At 38.4% G+C, this 19,669-nt stretch overlaps 3 protein-coding genes and 2 long non-coding RNA genes across 7 annotated transcripts in view; 1 reads left to right on the forward strand and 4 right to left on the reverse strand.

Moving 5' to 3' along the window:
* Positions 1–453: 453 nt before the first annotated feature.
* Positions 454–2,557, reverse strand: LOC144082522 (uncharacterized). The gene is made up of 3 exons (XR_013303274.1): positions 2,473–2,557; positions 1,620–1,687; positions 454–1,474 (listed from the first exon to the last, which is right to left on the reverse strand). It is a non-coding gene; the product is annotated as an uncharacterized LOC144082522 (long non-coding RNA).
* Positions 2,558–7,744: 5,187 nt separating this feature from the next.
* On the reverse strand, positions 7,745–10,044 carry LOC144082239 (gap junction alpha-3 protein-like). Its single transcript, XM_077609238.1, has 2 exons — positions 10,016–10,044; positions 7,745–8,829 (listed from the first exon to the last, which is right to left on the reverse strand). The coding sequence occupies exon 2, from the start codon at positions 8,807–8,809 to the stop codon at positions 7,745–7,747; it is 1,065 nt and encodes a 354-aa protein (XP_077465364.1). The 5' UTR covers positions 8,810–8,829; positions 10,016–10,044.
* A 716-nt stretch (positions 10,045–10,760) lies between these two features.
* On the reverse strand, positions 10,761–13,149 carry LOC144082219 (gap junction beta-1 protein-like). Of its 2 annotated transcripts, none has more exons than XM_077609204.1 (2): positions 13,004–13,149; positions 10,761–12,354 (listed from the first exon to the last, which is right to left on the reverse strand). In XM_077609204.1, the coding sequence occupies exon 2, from the start codon at positions 12,338–12,340 to the stop codon at positions 11,603–11,605; it is 738 nt and encodes a 245-aa protein (XP_077465330.1). In that variant the 5' UTR covers positions 12,341–12,354; positions 13,004–13,149; the 3' UTR covers positions 10,761–11,602. The 2 variants fall into 2 exon arrangements, with proteins under 2 accessions (XP_077465330.1, XP_077465331.1); XM_077609205.1 differs by lacking the exon at positions 13,004–13,149 and adding an exon at positions 12,506–12,593.
* Positions 13,150–14,625: 1,476 nt separating this feature from the next.
* LOC144082969 (uncharacterized) overlaps positions 14,626–19,669 on the forward strand; it is a 100,319-nt gene continuing 95,275 nt past the window's right edge. The window contains exons 1-2 of one of the 2 annotated variants that reach the window (XR_013303422.1): positions 14,626–14,674; positions 15,300–15,412. This is a non-coding gene — a long non-coding RNA (uncharacterized LOC144082969). The other variant, XR_013303423.1, reaches the window with a different exon arrangement.
* LOC144082741 (transforming growth factor beta activator LRRC33-like) lies at positions 15,854–18,147 on the reverse strand. Its single transcript, XM_077610122.1, has 2 exons — positions 18,058–18,147; positions 15,854–17,972 (listed from the first exon to the last, which is right to left on the reverse strand). The coding sequence occupies exons 1-2, from the start codon at positions 18,145–18,147 to the stop codon at positions 16,107–16,109; spliced, it is 1,956 nt and encodes a 651-aa protein (XP_077466248.1). The 3' UTR covers positions 15,854–16,106.

Raw genomic sequence — 19,669 nt, forward strand, 5'->3', positions numbered from 1 at the left:
GCCATTAAATAACATTACACAGTCTTGCAGGCTGCAAACAGATGCAATTGGGCAAAGGGGAATCTTTCCACCGTGGCCCACGGGTAAAGATACCCTTACAAGTCACTTGACCAAGTCATAACAAAACCACTTTGACAGATGATTTTAGTATTCTTTAAGAAAAAAACATGATTTGTAAACAAACTAAGTACATCCAGTGACTGACATTTATTTCCTATCAGTTAAGCTATTGTTTACGAACCTTGACTCAGTCATATTTTACAAGAACAACATATTACATTACCTTGCTAAACGTATTACAACCAACCCCAAGTCTAATACATTTGGAACGCTGTTAAACATAAAAGCTGAATATAATCCTTTGCAAATCAACTTCAACCTACTTAGTCCATTTAATAAAAAACATTAGATTGTTCTGCCTCACTGCCATGACACAATCAATGGGAACAACAGTTGGAGGACAGATTCCATTTAATTTTCCACCATAATCATTTAGTACAGGGGAACATTTCACACTGAAATTGATAGTTTGGTGTTATCTACAGCCGGATGGATATATTTTGTCGTATTACTCATAGATAAGCCAATCAAACTGTTAACGCTTATCTATGAGAAAAAGTCTCCCACAGACACATAGCCCTTTTTTACATAGTGAGCTGAGGAATAAACAGCCAGAATACTCTCAACTGGAATTAAAAAAAATGACAATGTCAAATAGGCCTGTCATGATAAGACATTTTTAGGACGATATATTAGCTTATATTACTAGCACAAAAAAGTAAAGGTCTCCATTTTTCACCCCCGCAGGCAAAAAAGTTCAAAATATAAATGAATGTGAAATTATTCAACAGAGGGTCAAATGAACACAAATTTTACAACACAAAACAAACTGTGCAAATAACACTTTCTGATTATTTAACATGCTAGAGTGGAGGTACACACCAAATAAACACTGACCTATCCACTAGCAAACATATTCATCATAATGCTACAAGATTTGCAAATACATATAAAATAAGGTTTTACTCTTTTTGATCAGGGTTGGACTCTGTTTTCTTGTCTTCTTTATTTTTTAGGATGCCAAAACCAGTGTCCAAGAGCGGATTACCAGCGGCGCCTTCTTCCTCACCAGACGCCTTCTCCACTGTCTTTTTTTTTTGCTGCCCCTTTTGTTTTTGCTTTTTTCTGGTGGGTGGGACGTGTCCATAATTGTTGTATACGCTCATCACTTTAATGACCGTCCGACTCGAAACGTCGCACAGCTTGGCAGAGTCGCGTACCGACATGCCACCCAGTTGAGTGCCAACGATTTGGCCTCTTTTAAAGTCTGACAACTCACTCATGTCTGGATCCAGTGGTAAATTTGGGGGGGTTGTTATCTCTCGTTCTTGAGCCACGTCGTCAGTCTTTAAAATGTCTTCACTGGGGTGCAGGTTTTGGTCGGACTGCTGAGGTCCGGATTGATTGTTGCAGTCTGGATATAAGAGAGAAAAGTAAAGCTATTTAAAGCATTACATCTGTATTAGATAGAGGCAATAATTAAGAGTATCCTGGGCAGAGGGCATTTACAACACACTGTGTACCTGTGTACCGTCTAGAAAAGGGTTGATATGTCTTACTTGGATTGGTCGCCTGGCAATAGGAAAGCCACTTTTGAGATGTCTGTAAACCTCAGATGTAGGAGTACCTTGAGGAAAAAAACAAAAACAAAAATAGGTCATCATGGAAACTTCACACTTTATTGGCCAGAACAAAAAGTCGGACCAGATAATTACTAGATTTCCCTCAAATGATTCTTCTGTACCACTGCATTAGATGCATGAAAAACATGACTCCATTGATACCAAGATTATTTTTCTATAACAAGTGGTGAAGATATGATCATTAATAGGTTAAGAAAGTAGAGCTAGGGAGTGTTATAGAAATTGGGGTCAAAATTTGACAAGTGGATGTCCTTTAAACTTAGGGAAAATGAAGAATAAAGCTGAAGGAAAGTGTATATCATGATTGCCTGACTGGATAGACATTTTTATACTATTTTACATGGATGGAGAGGTGCTAAATATCGGCCAACTTGAGACGAACAGTCTGTCTCATATAGTTAACCAGTCATTAAAACCCCCAAAACGAAACAAATTACAGGGTGTTCACGTTTGTGTACTTTGAATTACTTATTTGTCTTAATTAAAACGGAGCAAATAACTGAGTTATTCCCCCCGTGTTTGTGGACAGTCAATCACTTCCGGGTTTGTTTGCTCGTGTCAGTGCATGGAAATGTACATATATTAATGCTTTTAGGCTTTAATGCATCATTCTTAACGAACCTTTCCAGTGATTTTTAAGATGTAATTCGAGATGGCCGATTATCTGATAAAAATTAGCATTCAACAACATCTACATATTTTAACGTCATAACAAAACTATGACTTTATCAATACGAAAGAACTCAAATAAACAGCAGAAATGCCTTACTCTTTGCGCAGACTACAAAATATTCTTCTGTGCAATATTTTCAAGGATGGTGCAAAACAGGAAGCACGGTAGAGAAAGGTTTCCCTTACCGGATTTTCAACGTAAAGTGCACACAAGTGACTGGAATTTCAGGTGCGTGGGCTGTACAAAGTGTATGAAGGATTGAGTATTATGGGCAAAACTATGGTTGAGACATGCTACTGTGATTTTAAACTCATGTATGAATTTAACTTATGAAAGTAATTATTTTTTATTTTGAAAGGAAAACTTCCTGGGTGCTCTTTCCTGCGCCCGTCCCTTTTCCTTTTTTTTGCACAGATGACCCACAAACTGCACTAAAATGAAGGACATCATTTATACAGTATATTTAATGAGAAAAGACAATAGCAACATCTAGCTCGTATACTCCAGACAAAAAATACAATTTATTAATACATATTTACAGAAATCTATACACATTCATTTATATACACTGATAGTTCCACAGCATAAATGAAAAGAATGGCATTATAATACTACAGTGATTTTAAAGGCATGTTCATCCCCGGACAATTTATGTATGATATACCATAACATGATTTTGGCCTATGTGTAAGAGAATAGGATTAAATAAAGAAATCACCTCATTTCATATTCTGAACCGCTTTATCCTCATTAGGGTCGCGGGGGGTGCTGGAGCCTATCCCAGCATCCCTTCTAGAAATGCGCAGTAACACAATTCAGACAATTTCTGACTTTAAATGTACAAACAAAATTTGAAATAATATATATTTTTAAATCTTTGTTCTTAACTTTCATATAAAGACACAGCTAGGGAAAACATGTGCATATAAAAAGATATTTTTTTAAACCAAAACACGACACTGATGATAGGGGAGTTTTAAAAATAATAATAATATTGATAACAAAAATGGAGGTAAAATAGAACATTCCTAACTGCTTTCCATTCCCTATCTGTAGCTCCTCTTGATGCAGGGAGCGCTCAGAAACACACTGCAATGTGTTGCATTCAGGACCAACCAACTCTAAAAAGGAAGACAAATAAGCTCAAGGCTGTGCAGGAATTAAGGCATTAGAATTCAGGATTTTCCCATAGAACGCATGGCGCATAGCCACCCTACCACAGAGGTACACTCACAATATGAAAACACTCTGTTGTTAAGACCATTCAATGCTTGGAAGAGCATGAGTGCAGCTGTTTCTTTCTGTCTTGACTCTGCAAATGTAGTTTTTGGGCCGTGCCTGGTCGTGAAGTTACAGAGTGCTGATGATGAGGCGACAGGCCTGCAGGCAATCAGGCCCGTTCAGAGCGCACACATCATGAAGTGCATTTGTCCTTTTGGCTACTTCTTCAAAAGCGTCAAGCAAATCTACTGAAATTCTAAGCTATGCTTCTGGCTGTTTATCATTTATCACACATTAGCAGGTTGGATGTGAACTGTCTGTGTAATGAAACGCAGGCCTGAAGCCCAACTAGTCATTGCCAGAGCCAAGGATTGAAATAAACACTTCAGTGGTCCTTCATATATTTATTATCATTTTTCTATTGACTGAAAAGATGAGGAAGCCACTTTGGAATTCATCAACAATCTCTGCTGTGTGCACGACTGGAAAATGGAAGTTTTTCAGAGTCCAGCAGATGGCAGGCCTGACTATTGATAGAGGTTTAAAGGAGGCCTGCCTGCAACTGCTTATGGTTCAAGACTATAGTGTTAAAGTGACTATATTTGTAATTAAAATGACCCAAAATGTGATACCCAAGAATGTGTACGCCAGCTCTCATTAGATTTCTTCAAAAATATATTAATTATTATATTTTTACTATAATAAATTTAAAAATAAGGAAGTATTGTTGATGTCAATGTGCCCTGCAATTGCCCGGCGGCAAATTCAGGGTGTCTGCTGATTGCCCATAGTTGACTGGCATAGGCTCCGGCACCCCCAAGACCCTTGTGAGGATAACCGGAATGGAAAATGAATAAGGAATTAGTTAAATGTTAATTACCAACACAATTAGAATACAATATGCAGAATAGAAAATGAATGAATGATAGGAATGGAAATACACTGATAATTTTTTCCCCCATCATATTTAAGTAATTGGTTTTCATTAACAATGATAGACGTCCAATACATTTAAACCCTGAGCACAAGCTGTGAATGCTCATTTTTCTTTGCCATTTACAGAAGGTAGACGTACAATATGTCAAGGTCAGGTCAGTAACATGTCAATCACTGTCATTGTAGGCCAATTTAGCCTCTTTTGTCAATTTAGGCCTTTATGTTATTAATAAATAAATAATAAACATGCCTATTACTTTGCTTTTTTAAGCAATATATTTGAGGAAAACAATACACACACAAATGTATGAGCTAAAACTAAATATTCACCTAGAATACATTAAAAATGCCATCATTTAACTGCAATGGAGTGTGAGTAATGTGACACAATTCCTAACGTGAACATCTGACTAATTTCCTCAATTACATTGCAACAATAAGATGTTATTTCCCATGAAATTCTCACCAGGTGTTTCTTTGTGGCTTGGCGTTCAGAACAAAATCAGTGGGGTGTATCCTCCAGGCCACATTTTTAGTAACCGCTACACGATGATTAATACACATGAAAAAAAATCTTACTCACATCACTTGAGTCAGAAGGGGATGAAAGTAAAAAATCTGGAGGAAAAAGTCTGCTTTTGGTGAAGAAAATAGGGTCGGATTCAACTCACACATTTCCTATTTGTGCAGCTGCACCCGAAACAGAACTAATTGACAACTTGTCTTCAATTTGAAATAAAATAAACAATAAAAATAGTTCTTGTGAGAACACAGGATGATGAACCATTAACATAACATAAAAGTGAGGATAATTATGTGTGAAGCATTTTTATGAAAGCAAAAGATCCAATATAGTAGTTCTTTAATTTCATTTGCTAAAACAATAGCTATTGAAACAAACTTAGTTTGCATTTCCATTTGCAAAATAGGATTAAACTTTTTTTTATTTAAAAATATTACCAGGGATTTCAGTGGTTAAAACTAAATTTATAGAGGACAAATACAGACATTAATCCCAATGTCAGACCGTGTTTTACTTGGTTTGAAATTCAGTTATTTTCACTAAAGCCATATGAGCCCAAAATGTGTTTCTTATTGAAGAAACACTTGGTAGAAGAAAAAAAAACATGCATATGCCAAAACATGTAAAATCTAATGATCTCTTTTTTTAGTGGATTTACGTATATTAGAGCAAACAAGCATTTCCTCTTCGTTTGACATCAAGTGTTAACAGGAATATTAGCACACCAGGCAGGTGACTTTGTCGTCATGAACATGCTATGCTGTTAACTCATTTACAAGTTGCTATTTTACACCAAAGGCACCAACAGGATTTCCTGGATGAGCTCAATGTGTACGTGTTAGTAAACACACATTTTGTTTCGAGTTTTCGGGTGTGAAAACTCTAGTCAGTTGCACACTCCAATGATTTATTACTTTTTCTACCCCTGTGCTAGAAACTAAGTGATCATGATTCATCAACTTTAATGACATCAAATTCTGAGTGGCAAATTTAAGACAGCTTTATTTATCTTTTGTCTGTGTCAGCATGTACTTTACAGCAATCTAATGTCAAAAGCTGAGATGCAAACCTTTCTGCTTTGGCTAATGTTTATACTGGGGGATGAAATAATGAACAATTACAAATAACTCCTGAGACAAACGTAATCCCTATGAAGGCACACCCTTGAATTGGATACAGCGTTTTGACCCCGTGCTAATAATTTCACAACATTACACCAGTGCAACCTGTCAACGATGGATTCTGACAGATGACAAAGTTCACCTTGTCTTATTTCTTCAAATGAGTGCAGGTCAAAAATAAACATGTGGAAATTATTTTGTAAAATCTAAAAATATATATTTTAAAAAGCTAAAATAAACATTGTTTTAGTTCGATAAAAAAATGAATATTCAGGGCTTTTAATCCAGTTCTTTTAATCAATTTATTTAAAAAAATCTAAATATTATATCAAAAATGGTCCGGCCCACGTGAAATCAAGTTGACGTTAAAGCGGCCCGCGAACCAACCCGAGTCTGACACCCTTGCTTTACATGTTTAAAGGTGTTGAAAACAAGTGCAGAGACTGAGCCAGCGCAAAAAAAAAAACTGTTTAACTTTGTTTTGATTTTTGTAATTTTTGGGGGCGTAGCTAAAACACTGCCCATTATAGTACATTATAATTTGGTATAGTACAGTACAGGCCTTGGTCCAAACAGGGAATATATATATTTTTTTGCAGTTCAAAGATGCATTAAGTCCCACTGAAAGTTGAGCTGGGTATGGTGTCAGTGCATTCAGTAGGGACGTCCTTGTTGGTTGTGCTGTTTTGTATTTTTGTTTTTTAATTATAATTCAAATTCAGTAGGGCTGTGTCTTTTCTCACTCTTTTTAATTTAGAAATTGTTTCTCTTCACCTTACAGGGGCTTTAAATGCATCCAACAAAACTAGGAAAACATTGTTGCAAGCACAGTACAATCTCCATAGTTGTAAAGTCAAAATATTAAATAAATATACCAATGCCTGTGAGATTCCAGCACAGAATACACGTCTTTTTCCTTACTTATGTTTTTGTCAAAACATCAGAGAAAAGCACCCGAAATGCGTCATGATAAACAGAACCACAAATGGAAATGAATCGGCTGCCTCGTCTATAACGAGCAAAAAAAATGAGCAGATGTTAAATTAAATACACCACTTAAGATAGATCAACTATTTAATTGAAGCAACGTGCCACAGGATCACAGTCGCTCTGCAAATAATATTGCCAATCCCATTAAGTGCACATTACATTCTGAAGAGCAGTTTCTTTTTACTTAGAGTTTTACAATTCAGCATCTAATATCTCACGCCGTCTGTCTGTGAAGTCTTTTTAAGGTATTTTAGTCTGAATAACTTGACTTGTGTTTAACAGTTAATACAAAAAAGAAATAATTTTGAAAGGACTGCAACATTAAAGACAACCAGCTTTATGGAACGTTTTAGATCATGTCGACAATTTTGAAGTTTCCACTGAAGAGTTTAACCTCAAAAAGGGAATCATGTGTCACTTCCAGCATATACTGTGAAATAAAAGTTTAACAAAAGCAAATCAGCCCAGTGGACCTTGAAAGTCTTGGAATGAGTCAAACCTGCACCACGAGTACATGTTCCCAAACTGCATTCAGTCTCTTCCAGGAAATATAAGACGCCTCAGACAGAGCAATGTCTCATATCTTCAGATCATCTATTCTAGACTTGTTGTTGCTGTGCTTGGCACTGTGGCTTTGCTTGCTTTGCGTGGGTGACCCAGGGGCAACTCCCGTTCGCTTCTTCTCTTTCAGGTCACATTCCTCAGGCTTGCTGCCGCTCCTTTCTACCGCCAAGTTGTCCTTGTTTTGTTTGTAGGCTGCTTTGCTGTTACAGGGATGAAAGGATGAGTCGGTGCCTTCGGAAAGAGGCGAGAGATTGTAGCTGGGAGGGCGATGCTCGTGAAAGTAGTCGTCATACGTGGGCCCAAACGGCACTTCGCCGTCGCCGTGTGCCTTGGAGAAGGTGTGGAGTGACCGGTTGCCTCTCCTGAAGGTGATGCCCTGCTGGCATTTGGTGAAGCCAAGGTGATAAATCTCAATGAGGTTGAGGAATAGGGAAACGCTGGCTACGCCAAGCATGAAGATGATGAAGATGGTTTTCTCGGTGGGACGGGAGATGTAGCAGTTGACCGCGTTGGGGCACGGCGGCCTGTCGCACGTGTACATGGGCTTCAGCTCGAAGCCGTACAAAAGGTACTGGGATACGATAAAGCCCACCTCAAAGAGGGTCTTAAAAATGACACTGAAGACGTAGGTGCGCAAGAGCTCCCCCTGCAGGCGCACGTGTCCTTTCTCGTCTCTCATGAGGACCTTTTTGTGCTTGTGTGGAGTAACGAGGAGGGCCGGCTTTTCTGAAAGACGCTGTCGATTCTTTTCTTTCTCCTGCTGCTTCTCCTCCATGCGGACCAGATGCAAGATGTGGCCCAGGTAGATGAGAGTAGGGGTGGATACAAAAATGATCTGGAGCACCCAGAAGCGAACGTGGGAGATGGGGAAGGTAATGTCGTAGCACACGTTCTCGCAACCGGGCTGCTTGGTGTCGCAGGTGAAGCCCGACTGCTCGTCGCCCCACACCTTCTCCGTGGCCGCGCTCAGGATCAGGATGCGAAAGATGAACAAGACTGTGAGCCACACCTTGCCTACCACGGTGGAGTGCTCCTGGGCATTTTCCAGAAGTTTCCCCAGTAGATTCCAGTCCCCCATCGTCTATTTGAATCACACAGCTGGAAGCGGAAACATTGGGGAAAAGGCTGTTTAGTTAGAAACTCAAGACAGTTTTTTGTCATTAAAATGAATTTTTAAATATTTACAGATCAGATTGAATTTCTAAATTAACATTAAGTCTAATCATTTAACATGTAAGAACAACAATAAGACTTCTTATACCAATACAGTATACTATGGACAACAACAAACAATATTACCAGAGCTACTTCTAATTGTACTGCTATTTCATATAGCAAAAAAAAATCTCATCCTAATAATGAGAAAAGATTACAGTTGAATTAATGTACTGTATTTGTAGATTTTTTGTTGAATCAGGCAAAAACAGAAGTCATTTTTGTTTCTATATAAAGAGAGAACAAACAAGAACAAACCTTACACATTACAATAAGAAGAATATTAAGAACAACATGCTAAAACAAAAAGTTGCCTGCTAACCTAAAATGATAACAGTTATTCAGATAGAGGGGAATTTACCACGGAACAACCTGAACAAATCGTTGGCTTCAACATTGCTCCCCTCAGATGAATGAAAATCAGATCCGTCAGACACTCTCCAGCATCTTGTTGAAATTCGTACCAGAAGAGAGGGCTATTAGACCTGTGAGAGGGTGATCAACTCCATATTTTCTTCCATTTCAAAGCTCAGCTGATGTAATGTTGGACTGTCCAAATCCTTTCGTGCATACATACACTGTAGTATATGTTACATGACTAAAATAACACAATCACACAGATGCAGTCAGTATTCTCCTCCTCTAAAATGCCTTACCAAGTTCAGTGGAGCTTACACCAAATGAGTCTCAAGAGGCCGGCTGCTAAATCAAGTATATTACTCGTTGACTACCGGACTATTCCACAAAGATCACAACAAGATTATATTTACTTTAAGAGCGTATATATTTGGCATGTGTGGACAGGGAAATTCAGCTTCCAGTCATGATCCTACAAGTGGTGGCCCTGGTGGCAACGTGATCAGTACTCAGAGAGAAAGGGAACGGCAGCTGTAACAAGGTTGAAGTTCATATTGCCACCACTCAAGTAATGTTGTGCATGGGGCAAGGACGGGTGATCCATTGCCGAAAAATGTTACACGTTGAAAATAAAGATTCCCTTTTGTAATGGAGTAACACCTTTTGTCCAGACTTGGATTTCATTTCACACAGCAATTATCAACACACCCACCTTGTCACCTATATTGCTTGTATCCTATGTCTTTTTGAGGATCCATCCGTTCCACCATTGTGTTGGCAGGTCTTGGAACAAGCTTGATCTTCGGGGGCCTCTCACCAATGCCCTTGAATGGGTAGGAAAAGTGGGCTCTTACCAGCCACGGCGTCGGTTTCACACAAACCAAGGCAGGCAGGCTGGAACCAGGACCTACCCAAGTGAGTTTCTTCTACTGACCATAACATACTAATGGACAAACGCTCAACCATGTCCGGTCAGCCCCTCCCCCCGTGGTTAAATTTGGCACAATGTACTCCAATGTAAACTATTACAGCCTGTCCACTTGGTTGTTTGAGTGAGTGGCAGTGCAGCTGACCAATGTTGCTCTCCACTGTGTTTTGTTCCGGCCACAAGTGGTCTTGGTGGCTAAATATAGTGCAGGGGTCTCTCCTATCATGGGGGGCATGATTTGGAGATGAGTAGGACTTTGCATCCTTGCAGTGGAAAGACAGGAGCCGGAGCAATGATAGATTCAGGGAATTAAATTGGAAGTTAATGCCCGAAGTTGTGGCGCAGTAGTGGAGACTTTGAAATCAGGTTGTATTCTGAACATAAATGAATCATTATATGGGTTGAAATGCAGTGGAACCTCAAAACTGAATGCCAAATGGTCTTGGAGTTCGAAATTAATTTTGCAGTGTAATAATTCCAACAAGAAATTATGAGTAATTTATTTTAATTTAGTTCAATCAGTGCTGGACCATAACAAACTTACACAACTTTCACATGCAATTATAGAACCTGCATACCTTCAAAAAAGACAATATAACAGCAAATAACTGCCATATCCATTATATGATTCACTTCAAAATCAAAACATATCTAATAACAGGACAAAACTTATTAGAAATGCTGATAATTAGATCTGTGTGCTGATCACTAAATGCAGTTTGTTATATCTTATTTTTTGGCTGAGCAAGCCATTAGAACAGAAAAATGATAACATTAATGTGGGCCAACTTTTTGGCCACGCACCATTTCCAGCTGCCCCAGTTCTTTAATTCACTACAGAGTGCTATACTTCTGATCCACAGTAGATGTGGTGTTCGTTTAGGGACGAAAATAGTAATCTTGCACCAAAAAGTTACGTTTTGGTTCATTTTTAATAATAACACATGCTTCCCAACATATAATTGGGAGATTTTGCTACCATACAAGATGAGTTTTTAACTCTATCAAAAACAACAAAAACCACACATTTCTATTTTGTTCGTATCACAAACCTCTGCGTTTAGTACATTTTTAATTCATTCATTTATATTTAAACTACTACACTACTATCTAGTATTCTTCAAGTACAAACATTGCTAACAGCAATGAAAACTTTGATTAAGTTGGTTTTACTTAAAAATGGATGAGGTCTGATAAGGGTTATCTGTCCTCAAGATATGACAGAAATTCTAATTTGTCAGTAAAACAAAAAACAATGAACGAGGCTGACAATGCATATAATAAACAGGATACATAAACTACACTACACTTAAATAATCAGGTAACACGACATCTTTCACCTTTCATCTCACCGTAACAAATGATCTGGTATCAGCTGATAGATCTGACTTTGTAAGAAGACAATTGACTCATCCAGTCAACTTTGGAATCTACCTCTGAGCGAAAAATACATCGTTTGCAGGACCGGCCTAGAAGGTAGACCATCTCGGCCATGTTAAGTAACACGCACACTCCAGACACGGCCAGCATGAAGACAGTAAATATGGTCTTTTCTGTAGGCCTGGACACAAAACAGTCTACAGTGTTGGGACATGGGTAAGAATCGCACTTGACCAAGCGCACCATCTGGAAGCCTGGGTAGATCATGTAAAAAATATAGAGAAAAATAACTTCAAAGAGGATTCGAAAGACGATGCTGATCATGTAAGTCCACCACAGGGCTCCGGTGATGTGAAACCTTTGGCTCTTGATGTGCTCCAAATCCTTTGGACTATTGCGGCCCGCCCGTTTGAGAATCTTCTTTTCAATGTGGCGGCGATGGGCCACATGCATGCCCACGAGAAGTGCTGGAGTGGAGACCAGGATGAGCTGGAGCGCCCACAGGCGAATGTGCGAGATGGGGAAGAACTGGTCATAGCAAACGCTGTTGCAACCCGGCTGTTGGGTATTGCAGGTGAATCCGGACTTCTCGTCTCCCCAAACGCTCTCCGCCGCAACCACCAAGACCAGAATACGGAAAATGAAGATGACGGACAGCCATATACGTCCAATACCTGTTGAGTGCCTGTTTACGCCGCTGATCACGGCATAAAAGGACCCCCAGTTCATTTTCGACTCCAGAGCTGAAAGAAAAATGAAGCAAAACAGCAAAAATTAGAAATGTAAATATGCCCATCCGTAGATCTCTAAAGTAAGGTCATCTCTTGGAATTGTAGAATTTAGCGAATAATCATTTAACTTTTAAAAGTCGTAACATTAGCGTAAGATCTTTACCAGGCTTAGCCGGCTGTGCAAGCGGCGTAAGCAGTGCCTGGTCCAAAGGTGACCATCCTGACCGATGAATTGACTAGGACAGTGTCAAGAACAACAACAGGAAGTGCTGAGTTATGTGTTGGTCTATAAAAGCAGGGGCGATGGCCTAGCACCGTCACAAGACGCAAAAGGTTGAAGCCAATTGTGAAACATCTGCTGAGCCACGTGATACATTTTGCCTGTATTAATACCAAAGTCTCACGCAGATCTGCTGCCCAGTTGCAGACACAATGCCGACAAATTCCTCCAAGTAAGAAGAGAGACCTCTATTTGCTTTTTGTCAAGGCTTTAAATCTCTGATAAGCAGACCTGAATTCCAATATTGTTGACCAATTCCAATATTGTTGCAATCAAATTCAAGTCATCAACAATGGCCATCTATATGATGTTGTCTACTACATTGGTTGTGATCTAATCTCTCCTAAGTCTAACAAAATTAGGAAATAGCATTCATTTTACCTTCAGCTGTGATGGTACACACAAAGTGTACAAAGCAGGGAGAAAAGAATTCAAATGTTTTTCCAGAAGGACTCTGTTGAGAACAATTTGTGTTGGGGAAATGCTAATCATTCCACTGCCACAAGCCTGTGCCCTGCACCACAGTGGTCATATGGCTTTGTCGAAATCATTTCCATACAATGGTATCCATTATTGCACTGCAACAAGACTCTTTCACATCAATGCCCCGATTTCCGCCTACCCCCGGGCTTGAGAAGGAATCTGTGTGGACACAAAGGGCCTGGACCATGCCTCATTATTTATTGTGTTAGGGAGGTTAGAAGGCTGAAGTTAACCTTTGACCTGAGCTACTGTCACAGTCAGGTTGCACAAGACAAAATGATGAATGAATTCTTGATGTAAGAAGTACTGATACAAGAGTCATATGAAAATATACTAGTGTTTTTTATATTGTGATGCAAAGTTTTGTGTATTATTAATCTATTGTTCTTGTATCTGAAATCATGTGGGTTGTGTTTTGGTATGGTGTAAAATCCAGTATTCAACTTGACAATTAAACAGAACTGTTTTTGAATTTTTACTGGGTCTTATTTAGCACAATCTAAAATTATGACTTCAAATAAAAGAGCAAAACAGAAGAAGTGGATGTTCTCCCCGGGCCTGCGTGGGTTTTCTCTGGGTACTGCGGTTTCCTCCCACATTCCAAAGACATGCATGGTAGGCTGATTGGACACTCTAAATTGCCCCTAGGTATAAGTGTGAGTGTGAATAGTTATTTGTCTCTGTGTGCCCTGCGATTGGGTGGCCACCAATTCAGGGTGTCTCTATCCTCTATCCCGAAGTCAGCTTGGATAGGCTCCAGCACCCCCTGCGACCCTAGTGAGAATAAACCGGTTGAGAAAATGAGATGAGATGAAATTGTATTAGGTCGACAACTAATGGTTAGACCAGAGTTTGGATTACTAATTAATTGAATTAAAGCATTGCAATTATTGATTTAAGAAGGGGAAATCAGGAAATATAATATACATCTATAATCTTCATTTGAATTTTATCCTAAATCAGAAAGTCAGCACTCATGATTTACCGCACAAAATGATGCGGCGGGCCAGATTTGGCCCCCGGGCCACCTCTTTGACATCTATGGTATAGGCCAGGGGTGTCAGACTCGGATTGGTTCGCGGGCCGCTTTAACGTCAACTTGATTTCACGTGGGCCGGACCATTTTAGATATAATATTTCATTTTTAAAAATAAATGGATTAAAAGAACTGGATTAAAAGCCCTGAATATTCAGTTTTTGTATAGATCTAAAACAATGTTTATTTTAGCTTTTTAAAATATATTTTTTAGATTTTACAAAATGATTTTTGAACTAAAAATACAGAAAAATGGATTAAAAAAGGACAATGATTGATTTAAAAGGGGGAAAATCAGGAAATTTAATATACATCTATACTCTTAATTTTAATTTGATCCCAAAACAGAAAGTCGGCACTCATGATTTACTTTCCTGGGCCACACAAGATGAGGCGGCGGGCCAGATTTGGCCCCCGGGCCGCCACTTTGACACACACATGTGGTATAGGCAGTGTGGGAATACTCATGACGCAGCCTGTGGAGGCGTTCCCGTAATTAAGGCCTCTTCATCGGTTGACACTCGTGCGCCACGGTGAGTCGGGAAAACCAACTACAGTAAATAAATAAGATATTCTGCCATTCTTTGCAGCAAGATCGCTTATAGTGTTTGCTAATGCTTTTAAAATTGACACAATTTTACCCCTCTTCACTCTCCCGCAGGTTAATTTAAAAACACCTGCCGTGCCCACCACGTTCAGTGGCAATACTATGCGCTAGTAGCTATCGCGTGTAGTATTCGCCCAGCTGAAAGCAATCAGCAACATTTTGTTTTGTCAAATATCTATAAAACTTATCCATTGATGCCGTAGGAAGCCTTATAAACTCCCCACTTTTTCCCCGATTGTTGATTTGTCACAGATGGAAATGATGTACATACCTATAAAGGTAATTTTCATTCCGATCGTGGTAGGTATTGTTGGTCAACACGAGTGCATAAAAATGTAGCGTTTCTTTCTGCGTTATTTTCAAGATCAATATTTGAAATAGTAACCAAACACAGTATAGTATACTAATACTGCTACTACTGCTACTTCTATTACTAAAACAACTACATCTACTTATCTGGAGGCTTGATCTTCCTTGTTATGGTGTGCTTTAATAAATAGCAAAATGTTTTTCTAACAGACTTTTCATATATATATATTTTCTCACTCAAGGAAACCATTTTTGTGAAAACATCATCCATCCATGCTATCTATCGATTGAGGGACTGTTTCCAAACCTAAAAATCAACTCCAATTTGGGATGCTGTCATTATGCTCTACTGGAGGTATGTTTTTTTTTCTTGGTGTTCAGTGGCATTGCATTTGTGCAAAATGTAAACTTCCATTTGATTAGATTATAACACATTTCCCTTGTGTTTGTGAAAAATATACTTCTTTCCTTGCTTAGTTAGATCATTGCTCAGTATCATTAGATGCATAGAAAGAAAATCATTATTTAATTTGATTGATTTATTCTTGGGCTACTGTGTGGTAGATGTAATATATAGATAAGATATAATATTATCCTAAACTAGTGAGTTTTCATGTTGTAAATGTCAGTACTGTATACAGACCCCCCTCACACACACAAAACAAAAAATTGAAGTAGCCACCAATTGTGCAAATTCTCTCACTTAAAATGATGACTTAGGTCTATAATTTTCTTCATAGATACAATTCAACAATGAGTCAGAATTAAAAATAAATGCACAAAGGAAATGCAATCGTACATTTTTAAAGAGTTTATTTGCAAACAATAGTGGAAAATAGGTATACTTGCGTTTTGTGCATTAAGACATATTTTCTAAATGGACTTCATCATTTAAAATTGAACGTTACTGCACTTTTGGTTTGTCCCATGAGGGGTCACCACAACTAATGAACTTTTTCCACTTCACCGTCCTTTGCATCATCTTCCCTTACACCAGCCACTTCCATGTCCTGCCTCTCTACGACTACTACTACTACTACTTCTTTGGTTTATGAAAGTTTTGTGCACATTTTTCGTAGGAACATAATGAGCACTGTAATCAATACAACTATAAACAAAACAACTATAATTGTTTGTCCAAATTGAATTCCTTTGATGCTATTTGCACAAAGCAATAAAGGACTGTTCAAATACTCATCAATCAGGACACTTCCGCTACCGATAAAGCATTTGGTGTCGGCGATATCAGGTATTTTAATGCTTGAATTATTGAGGATGCTCAGCCACTCACTATCACAACAAGTAAAGTCATTTTGACTAATATACATAACGTGAAGGTTTGCTGATAACGTTTGAATTAATGAGTAGTTCAAAGACACAAAAGCATTGTTCTTTATGCTGAGTTCCTTCAGAGGAGAGCACTTTAAATTGTGGGGTAAAACATTCAGATTATTGTTGGACATATTCAGATGCGTTAACATTGGCATGCAAGGTAAGATCAGTTCATTACTGGTGATGTTGAGGTCACTAATCGTCAAGGACTGAAGAGTGTCCTTAATGGCATCCAGTGAACCAGTTTGCATGACCATGTGCAAATTCTTTGCTAGGTTTAGGGACAGTAAAGCGCTTTTCTCGAATGCTTTGACATCAATAATCTTTATGTTGTTGTCTTCAAGGTTCAGATGTTTGAGCATTCTCATATTTCCAAAGGCAACACACGATGAGTTCATATTTAGTTGCTGTTGTAATGAGGAGCTGTGCACTTGGCCCGAGGGAGCACACGGTTGTAGTGAGTTGTTTTGGAGATTTATTGTCTCAACTTGTGTGAGCGCCTGGAGAAAGAGTGGCGAAACAGATACTAGTCCATTGCTTTGCATGTTGAGGTACTTTAAGGAGGGAAAATAAAGAGGCCTATAGTATTCAGATGCACTGTCGTACCGGACATTCCATGTGAGATTTTGCATGCAGTTAAAGCTGAAATCAAGCCCTTTCAAAGATGAGAGAAGGCTCAATGTTTCCAGTGGGAAAGATGAGAAGTAGTTGTAGCTGAGGTCAATATAAATTATTGGCATGAGTCTCCAGGTTGAATGGAGATAATTTCTTCTGATTCCAACACTTCCCTTTCTGACAACTTCATTATAAAGAGAATTAGCCCCTGACACCATTGATGCCTCAGACATTAAGGTCCCCATTACATTATGATGTAAATAAAGATATTTCAATTGGTTGAATTTTGGAAGAATTGGGAAATATATTAGTTTGTTATGACTAAGGTCAAGTATTTCAAGATTGTACATGTCATTATTCTCAGCTGTAATAAAAAACTCGATGGAATTTCTACTTAGATTTAAATATTTAACTTGCTGTAGTTTAAAATCACAAATGTGAGCGAGGTTATTTTTTGCTAGGCTAAGCTTTTGTAGTTTTTTCAGTGGTTCGAATGTTCCTGGATCAATTGCTGATATTAAATTCTCATCAATAATAAGGTTGATTAGACTCTCGCTCTCCTTGAACAAATTGTGTGTGAGCCATCTTAAAGAATTGCCACTCATCTTAAGTAGCTCAAGTGAATATTTGTTTTGTAGATAAAGGTTCACAGCTTTATACCCCAAACTGTTTCGTGATATGTCCAAACTCGTCAGGCCACCAATGGATTGGAGGGCTTTGCTGTTTCTGTAATTGTTCTTGTTCAGTGCATTCATGGACAAATTCAACTCCTTAAGAAGGGTCAGGTCTCCTAGACCTCCATCAGAGATGAGCTCCAGCTGGTTGCTGCTCAAGTCCAGCTGCTCCAAGTATGGCAAATCCAGTTTGTCCAACTGCCTGATTAAATTATTGGATAGGTCGAGGCTTTTCAGCTGTACATTCAAATCCAGAGGAATGGAAGCAAGGTCCTGGTTTCTCCAAGATTTTGGCTTGAAATTAAACAATCATCATCAGTATATACTGTACTTATAAGAACACAGACGAGATTTATATATGAGTAGATGTAGAGGTTACCTTTGGATCGTTATCCATTTTCTCTGCTCCATAAAAATAATGGTCTAGTGACCAAAGCATTAAGAGATAAACAAACATATGTTTAACCATGTTTCTGGTACTGCTCTTGTCATTTCTCTTCCTCACCATTTTTATGGCTACGCTTCTTAAAAAAAGAGACAAAGAAAACAGCTGTGGACAGCAGATAGGCTTGGTCATGCTATTTTTAGGCAATGAACACATGGCGTTTTAATAACATTTTCGGCTAAAATCGTAAACATGTTATTTTGAATTAAGGAATTTGCAACATACATTTAGTTTAAGCCTACTTTAATTGTGTATTCGTTTTATTTGGGGAGAAATGTGAATGCTTTATTGTTAAAAAATGGGTGGGCTGGGGGATTATAGGCAAGAGGGAAAAACAAATATGTTCAGTGAGGAGGAGATAGGAAGCCACTGACGCCGAATATAGAGGCATGCTAAAAAGGCTGACGTTCCAGCATTTGTCGACTAAGATGCAGGGCACGTGCAATGAGAGAGCAAGAAAAATAATGCTTTGTATATTTTTTAATTTGTACAATTCGTATAACCACGGAAACCTTTATGGCCAAATAATTTAGAACCGTCCCACACGCAGCAAGTTTCCTGTTCCTGTCATCAGTTTGTTATCAGCCCCCTCACAGTCGGCCCTATGAAAGCAAAAACTTACCAGATATTGAAGAAGGGGAAAGTGGGAGTATTTTCCGTACTTTAATTTGGCATTTTCAGATCCACTTAAATCTATTAAAAACAAACAACCAAACATTTGTCGTGCATACAATGTTGCAAATAATCAACATGAGGTGGTTGGTGTATTTTCACATGACCCTTAGGTATCACAAAGACAAGTTTTCTTTTAAGTGTTTGGAACTTTTCATATTATTTAATTTATACTCAAGTGGTTATCTTTGACATAATCGTACAATTTATCAAGACCAGGGAATATCAAATAAGATTTCTGAGAAATTCCAGGTACCCAAACCTGCACTAGAATGCAAAGTGTAAACTATAATGTAAATATTTACATTTCTACTTAAAATGTAACATTTCTTTTGGCTTTCAGGCTTAAGTTTAGTCTGATATTGTATAGCAGGTATATTGATATGACATGCTTTATCCGTGACATTAAGAAAACTTAATATAAATCCGCTGACGAATAGAAATGCTATGGCTTATTTTTAAATTTCAACATCGACCTTAGCAACATGTCCTTCACGTAGACCTGTCAGTAGATTTTGGCCACAAACATGCGCTTTTGTATCCTTTGTCATATCTATGATCATTCTCTCTTCAGTCTTCACAATTTTGTCCAGGAATTGTTTTCTTTAGGGCAGAGCAAGGGCAAGAATAGCTTGCAGAATGATCCCAATAATATTTTCTAACTCCATAACTGGAGAACTCGTAACCAGCAGTGACGTCATTTACACCTCTGACTTCCAGGATCAATGCAAATCGCCATAAAGTCCGACGTAGGAATGTATTGCCCTCTCCTGGCAAAGTTTGTCAAAACAGACTTCATCGTCATTTAAGACGCATTGCCTCCAGGGCTATACTACAACCCTCTCGTCAAAGGTGATATATAATTGAACGACAC

Source organism: Stigmatopora argus, chromosome 9 (assembly GCF_051989625.1).
Source record: "Stigmatopora argus isolate UIUO_Sarg chromosome 9, RoL_Sarg_1.0, whole genome shotgun sequence".
Classification (NCBI taxonomy): Eukaryota; Metazoa; Chordata; class Actinopteri; order Syngnathiformes; family Syngnathidae; genus Stigmatopora; species Stigmatopora argus.

Excerpts from the sequence above, each read along its gene's own strand:
- LOC144082741 (XM_077610122.1), bottom strand. The coding sequence starts at position 18,147 with ATGGTTAAACATATGTTTGTTTATCTCTTAATGCTTTGGTCACTAGAC. Across the intron at positions 17,973-18,057 it reads AAATGGATAACGATCCAAAG|CCAAAATCTTGGAGAAACCA; the intron begins GTAACCTCTACA and ends TTTAATTTCAAG.
- LOC144082219 (XM_077609204.1), bottom strand. The coding sequence starts at position 12,340 with ATGAACTGGGGGTCCTTTTATGCCGTGATCAGCGGCGTAAACAGGCAC.
- LOC144082239 (XM_077609238.1), bottom strand. The coding sequence starts at position 8,809 with ATGGGGGACTGGAATCTACTGGGGAAACTTCTGGAAAATGCCCAGGAG.